The 7,904-nt window shown below is 34.6% G+C and overlaps 1 protein-coding gene across 1 annotated transcript; it reads left to right on the plus strand.

Moving 5' to 3' along the window:
- The first annotated feature begins 1,495 nt into the window (after positions 1-1,495).
- LOC106752830 (ATP-dependent DNA helicase 2 subunit KU80) lies at positions 1,496-7,686 on the plus strand. Its single transcript, NM_001317279.1, is given in 12 exon segments — positions 1,496-1,510; positions 1,713-1,805; positions 1,898-1,949; positions 3,891-4,022; positions 4,568-4,971; positions 5,526-5,812; positions 5,923-6,118; positions 6,223-6,429; positions 6,735-6,902; positions 7,000-7,275; positions 7,410-7,540; positions 7,626-7,686. Coding segments are annotated over 12 exon segments (2,022 nt in total).
- Positions 7,687-7,904: the final 218 nt, after the last annotated feature.

A 7,904-nucleotide genomic window follows, 5' to 3' on the forward strand; every position in this document is an offset into this window, starting at 1 on the left:
TGGAGTCCCTCAACCATTTCTTTGAACTGCCAATTTGCACATATATCGAAGCCCCAAAACAAAGTTTTAATCACACCATCAGAAATCACTGCAACGTCACCATGCCTTCATCTACTATTAAACTACTGCCAACCATCGCAGGTACAACCAAGACACAACAACCATCATTACCATCTGCCACCATGTTCTTTCACAGCCATCGGGTTTTAGACATATCATCTTTTATACCTTTGTCTCAATGCCACTTAGATTTTGTTCAGTTTTCCTTTTTAAATTTTCATTAATTTTTGTGTTCAATTTTCTTCTTATAAATCTCTACTTGCAAAAAATATGTCAAACAAGGAATGAATTGTGTAATTTTTGAAGCTTATGAACTTGTCTTTTTCTAAACAATTTTTTAAGAGATTTATCTAATAAACATGGATGAGAATCAAGAGATGAAGAAACAAAGGATGATGTTCTTTAAGGAGTTGTTGCAAACTTCAAATTCTTATCCTGCTCAAGTAATCATATCTCAAAATAAAACATGTCATTAATTGATTACTCATGCAAATATTGTGCTGTTAACAAAGAAAAAGGACCCAATAAAATTAACAAAAGTTACAATCATATTAAACATTAAAAAAAGTCAATTCGTATTAAATAAAATGACCAAAAATAATAACAAATGATATTAAACCTTATTTTTTTATTAGGTTCATATCAAAATATTGTAATTATTATTGTACCGGACTGTTTGATTACTGTGCGACATAATGTTTTATAATTGTAAGGCATACTATTTACCGTAAGGTGGAATAAGCTTTCGAATCCGATGTTTTATTCTTGTACAGCATAATGTTTTATTATTATTATACGCCATACTATTTACCTCTAAGTGGAAATCCGGAAAAGATGCTGGCGCGTCCAAACCCATGGCAATGGATATGGATTAAGTTTAATTTAATATAAGTTTAATTTAATACAAGTTTAATTAAGTTTTTAATCTTTTACAAACTTAAATAATCTAAATTAAGCTTTACTTAACTTTTTTATGTTTTAATATTATTAAAAAATTATATATCTCGATTCAATTAGTTTTGTTTCATTTTTCTGGTATCTCTATGTTATAAAAAATATGAAATTATAAAATCCCAAAGGGTAAAAGAATATAAAGATAAAGATAAAACAATTATAAAATTATAAAATTATAAAATTATAAAATTATAAAATTATAAAATTATAAAATTATAAAATTATAAAATTATAAAATTATAAAATTATAAAATTACACTTGTTTAATATGATTTTTATTTGAAGATGAAAACACTACACTTGTTTTAATAATACATATTTTTTTTTTCTTGTTAGTGAATTAGAGATTATTTGATTTTGAAATAATTATTACAAATACAATTGAAGAATTTTTTTTAAAGCGGGAAGTCCGAAAAAAGCTTGTTCATTCAACTCTCTTCTTCTGCAAGCCCAATCTCCCTCTTTCTCTCCTTTTCCATCCATGCCTCCAGTCAAGGTTCGATTTTACTTCGTTTTTCTGTACCCTTTTATGTTCCCCCACTTCACTTCTCTGGGTTTAGGGTTTTGCTTCAATATTACTCATTTTCAGGGGAAACCCCATTTAGAATGTTATTATCTTTCCTTTTGTTCTTTTGAATTTCATTACTTCTGAATCTGTAATTTAATTTTGTATTGCCTCAACGATGTTACGAAAACAGGACGCGTTGCTTTTGTTGCTTGATGTGGGCCCATCCATGCATTCTGTTCTTCCTGAAATTGAGAAAGCCTGCTCCTTGCTTGTACAAAAGAAGGTATTAATCGCTCACACCCTCTAATTCAAAGTTTCAATTTTTTTATTGTTTTTATTTCAGTCTTGTGTGTTTTGACTTTGTTTTATTTGCAGATGATCTATAGCAAAAATGATGAAGTGGGAATAGTCTTATTTGGAGCTGAAGGTACTCACTCACTTTGATTTTTACTATGCAATGAATCGTGTTGATTTGGTGCTTTTATGTGCATTTGATTTTTTGTCATGTGATTGCCGAGTATGCTTGCACTGAAAATGGTAACTTTCTGTAATGCAGAAATGGGTAGTAAGAACTGAGAAATTATTGAATCTTCCTTGAATTTCTTTTTTCTTCTCGTTGTTTTCAATCTGATTGTAAATAGAATATTTTCCCTGTTGACTACACTGAGATTTTATATTTTCATGGGTTAAATATGCTTTTAGTCCCTCAAGTATTAGTGATTTTTGATTTTAGTCCCTATTTAAAACATTGATGACATTTAATCCTCTTAGTATTAAAAGATGTAAAGTTAGTCCTTAAAAATAGACTCCGTCAAGTTTTGGTTGATCTGGCTAACGGTCCTGCCACGTCTTTTGTCAGCTTGATTGTTCTCTACGTTGCTTCATTCCAATAACCATGGCCAAGGCTTCAGCATAGAGAACAGATATACTAAAACTCATGGACCTCTAATAAAAATAACACTTTCTCCTCCATTACATTCATCCATAACTCTCACGCTACTCCTTTGGATTCACCCCTCTCACTCAATAGAGACTCCTCTTTTGCTCTAAACTTTTTCTCTGCTCCTCTCACCGGTGACCACCCCAACCACATTTCCTTTTCACTCACAATTCTTCACCTCCAATAGATACATGATTCACCTGACCATTCTCCATTGCCTCCAACACCCACATCTTCATCCCTTTCTTCTTAATTTTCAGTTCAACACCATAACATAGCCTTAGACTACCTTCTTCACCCAATCAAAGCAACCATAATTCTTCCTAAACACCTGACCCTTCATCCTACATTATCCCTGTTCATCCACACCATTTTAAGAATAAGAAACAAAACAGAGAGCAAGTGAGCACACATCACACTGCACCCAACACAACGAAACATACTATCACCACTTTTCTTCCAGGCATCAATCCATCACCAAAACCATACAAAATCAAATTCAACAACCAATAAGGAAACTAAGATCGAAAGGGGAAATGAAACAATAGACACAACGACTTTATCAACAGTGGTTCCTAGTGATGTTTCCAGTTGTAGACTTGGCGGTGGCCATGGGTGGCGACTAGGGGCACCAACGGAGGCGCTGACAGAACCTCTGGCAGCGGCGTCGACGGTGGCTGAACGACAGGAGAAGAGGAAACCCCACACGCTCCAGTAGAGGGGAAGACAACGGCGGCGGCGCGATGGTGTTGGAGAGAACTCGACGGAGGGCGACGACCCTGACTTGGTGGCAACAACACCGTCGTGACTACGAACAACCAACGTTGTTCACGAACAGGAGGGTTTCCCTCACGTGAAGAGAAGGAGAAGAGGATTATTACGGTGGCTGGCGATGGGTCCGGCAACGGGCGGTATCGCCGGTGACACCTTTGGCTGATTGGCAGCTCGCGGTGGCTGTCTCGTGGCGAAGGGGAGATCACGCACGCTGAGAGGAATCGCTGCCCCTTTGCTTCAGTTTGTGTGAGTGAGAGGCATCTATGGATTGGGTGGAGTTGCAAATACCAACGTGGCAGATAGAGAACAGTGAAGCTGGCAGAAGACGTGGCAGGGCTGTTAGCCATATCAACCAAATCTTGATGCCGTCCATTTTTAAGGACTAACTTTACATGTTTTACTAAATGTCATCAATGTTTTAAGTAGGGACTAAAACCAAAAATCACTGATACTTGAGGGACTAAAAATATATTTAACCCTATTTTCATTTCTTGCTGTTACTATTACTATCTAGTAACTATTCATGTTGCTTTGTGTCAATGGAAGAATCCCATTTATACTTTGCTATTTGTTTTCTTTATTATGTCATTTTCCTGTGGTGACATTTGATTTAGGGCCCCTCCCTCACCTCTTTTTATGTTGAAATTTCCTCAGACACTGATAATGAACTAACGACGGAAGTGGGTGGGTATCAACATGTTGTGGTTTTAAAAAAGATTAAAGTTGTGGATGGAGATATTCTTGAGGCTTTACAACAGCTGCCTCGAGGAACAACTGATGCTGATTGTATCCATAAGTTTCTTGGTTGTTTTATATTAGGCTAGACTTTGCTTGTTAATTGATAACATTTTTAACATGTAAAATTATTATGATACGGTTTTTAGTTTTGCCATGCAATAAAGTATGCACATGTTTGCTTCTGGCAAAAAGTATTTTCTTTTGCGATCTCAGAGATTAGTTTTTCCTATTACACTATATTATAAATGCCATTATTTTTTCAAATTAGGTCTGCTTTTTTTCCTTTGCTAATATTTATCTATACAAACCTCTGTTTCGGCTTTACAGTTTACTTGCTTTCTTATTCAGTAACTCATTGATTTATTTAATTTTTGTCGATGGTATTTTTTTTGCACGAATTGTATTACAAGTCTAGAATGTCCCTGAAACCCACTAGGTTTGTGTAACTAAAATCAAGTTATTCAATAAATAGCAAAACCTTTTAAGATTGACTATTTAAATTTCGGGAGGAAGTTGATCCTTTCCTACTGCCATAGATTTTACTTCATCAGCTTGCTGTTACTCTTTTTTGTGTTCCTTGACTTTGATGTTAGTTCTTGATGCTGTCATTGTTGGCATGGATATGTTGATAAAAAAATTTGATCAAACAAACAAAGGAAAGAAACGTCTCTGTCTTATTACAAATGCACAATGTCCAATAAAAGAACCTTATGAAGGCACAAAGGAAGAGCAAGTTACCATCATTGCCAAACAACTGACTGCCCATGGTATGAAAATGGAAAGCATTATTTTTAGAGGAAAGCTTGGTCAAGATGCAAACAGGGAAATAATGGATGAGAATGATCACTTGTTAAATATTTTTTCCAAGGAAACATCAACAAGATTGTTGTATTTGGAGAATCCAATTTCTTTGTTTGGTGCTCTTAGAACAAGAAATATAACTCTTGTTACAACTTTCAGAGGGGATCTCGAAATCAGTCCAAAATTGAGCATTAAGGTGAGATCTATGAATATAAATAAATTTAATTTCCAGAACATGAATCCATGTACCTTCAAATGTCATTTATCCAATGAACCCATCATAGTCCTTTCACACGTTTTTCATTGTCATTGTCATATTGATTAAGATATTTAATGATGTTATGCCTTCTTACATACTTTTTTCCACTGTAAATGATTACCAAATATAAAATGGTACAATTTTTAGTTGTCCGTGTACCATGATCCATGGACAGTTTATCTCTGATCAAGTTTACTTTGGAGGGGCATATACAATGTTGTCTTGCATCTTACTATTTAACACCATATTTCTTTTAATTTTATGTTAGAATATTAAGTGTAATTTTTTTTTCTGGAGTTATGTATATCATGATTCGTGAACAGAATTTGAAGTCGAAGATTGCTTGTTTACCGTGATTTTAATTTTTTTCTTGTCCCTCTGACAAGTTGATACACCAAGCAAGTGGACTATTTTTGTCCAATTGTGTTTTAAATAGAACACTCTTAGTAAAAAATGTATTTTCTTTTCTTGAAAATGGTAATGTTAATCAGGTAATGGTATACAAGAAAACAGCAGAAGAGAAATTTCCTACACTGAAGAAATATTCTGATAAGGCTCCAACAAATGCTCAATATGCTACACGTGAACTCAAAATAGATTATGAGTACAAGAGTTCTGAAGACCGTGACAAAGTTCTCTCCCCTGACCAAAGAATTAAAGGCTATCCTTATGGGCCTCAAATAGTTCCCATATCCCGTTCTGAGTGGGATGCTGTTAAATTCCAACCGGAAAAGGGTGTGAAGCTTTTGGGATTTACTGATTCTTCTAATATATTTAGGTAAGATTGTATATGTTTTAGAAAAATATATTTGATGAATTTGTTTCAGGAGATTTCCTGACTAGTTGTTTCTCTTATATCCCTGTCCGAAAATGAAATATGCACTTAAGACATCATTACATGAAAGATGTATATGTGTTCCTACCTCAACCTGGAAATACAGGAGCCATGCTTGCACTTTCTGCTCTTGCACGAGCCATGAAGGAAATGGATAAGGTGGCAATATTACGCTGTGTCTGGAGAAAGGGACAATCAAATGTTAGCATTGGGGTCTTGACACCTAATTTATCTGATAAAGAAAATATTGTTAGTTTTTCCTATCTGTTGCTTGTATTTTATAGGTTTATCTGTTCTCTTTAATTTTGCCTCTACTTTTATTTATTTCTTGCTTCTCTCATTATGCTGTGCAGCCTGATTCATTTTACTTAAATGTACTTCCTTTTGCCGAGGATGTTAGAGAGTTTCAATTCCCTTCCTTCTCTAATTTCCCTGCTTCGTGGAAGCCAAATGGACAACAGCTAGAGGCTGCAGCTAACTTAATAAAAACGCTTGATCTTGCACCACATGGGCAAGCGGAAGTTTTGCTACCTGACTTTACATCAAATCCAGTGTTAGAGGTTCTTATTCTATCCACTCGTATATTTCTGGTTTATATTCTCATTTCTTCCGTTGTTCTCTCATAGTTCAGCTTTATTTTTTTATGCTAAATCTGCATTTAAGACGTCTTGTTGGCTAGAGCTAGTACTTGATGTTTTAAGACATGGAGAAGTATGCTTAATTTTTGTTATCTTGTTTATTTTTAAAGTTAATCAGCTTATTTACCCCACTGAAAAAATTAGCATTGATCTCTAATAAACTATACCATCTCTTTCCTTTAAAGGGTAATCATAAGATAAAGTTATTTATTTCTTCAACCTTTCAGCGTTTTTATCGTTTCCTTGAGCTGAAATCAAAGGATCCAGATGTGGCGGTACCTCCTATAGATGACACACTCAAGAAAATTACAGAGCCTGACGCGGACCTGCTTTTGCAAAATAAATCTGTAATAGATTCATTTTGCAGGTCTTTCGAGCTTAAGGGACAACCGTTGGTGAGAATGAATCCTATGGTCTTATTTTTAAACATCGAGTGTGATATTTGGAACAACCACATCAACTAGGATTTACGTTCAAAATGTCTTGCTGTAGAAAAAGTCTAGGCGATTATGGGAAGGAAAGAGATCTTCTACAAATGATATTATTGAAAATGCATCTGTGAAAGTTGAGAAAATCGGGGATCTGACTCCTGCCCAAGATTTTGAAGCCTTGATTTCCCGCAGAGATAGTCCAGATTGGGTGGTAAAAGCGATCAATGAAATGAAAAATAAAATATTTGACCTGGTGGAGGACTCTCACGAAGGTGATAACTATCCTAAAGCATTCGAATGTTTAGTTGTGCTTCGCAAGGGTTGCATCCTTGAGCAGGTAATCATCTCCCTTATTCAAGATGGTTAGGATTTTCGCTATTCAACCCTTAATGCTATCACTCTTTGAATTTCTTTTGTTTTATCTGCCTTTGCTTTTTAACTTGTTGAATTAACAACTTTTCGTTTGTGAAGGAACCAAAACAGTTCAATGATTTCCTTAAACATATTTGTAATTTCTGTCGAGAGAATAGACTTCATAGTTTCTGTCAATATCTTGCTTCTAAGGATCTCACCTTGATCTCCAAAACAGAAGCTGTAGACAGGTTTTTGTATTTTCATCATTCAATTCATACAAGTGTTTTTTATTTTCTTTATTGGATCATAATTTGTTCTTTGGTTTCTTTACAGTGATGTTACTGATGAGGAAGCCAGAAGTTTCTTGGTTGAATCTGAACCAAAAGTTGAATGATTCCTTCTCTATATGTACTGAAATAAAAAGCTGCAATTTTTTGTCTCTAATGATTATCTTGTAGAAACAACTGATTTTTGAAAAAAAGAAAAGTACATAGGAATACCTTGTGAATATTGTTTGTACTCGCCTGAGATTTGATAGGCTTGAGTTTATCAAGCATACGTTATCAACACAAGAAACTCTTGCAATGTATATTATGTAATTGTGTTTTTTTT

The sequence above is a fragment of the Vigna radiata genome, unplaced genomic scaffold (assembly GCF_000741045.1).
Source record: "Vigna radiata var. radiata cultivar VC1973A unplaced genomic scaffold, Vradiata_ver6 scaffold_48, whole genome shotgun sequence".
In the NCBI taxonomy this organism is placed as follows: domain Eukaryota; kingdom Viridiplantae; phylum Streptophyta; class Magnoliopsida; order Fabales; family Fabaceae; genus Vigna; species Vigna radiata.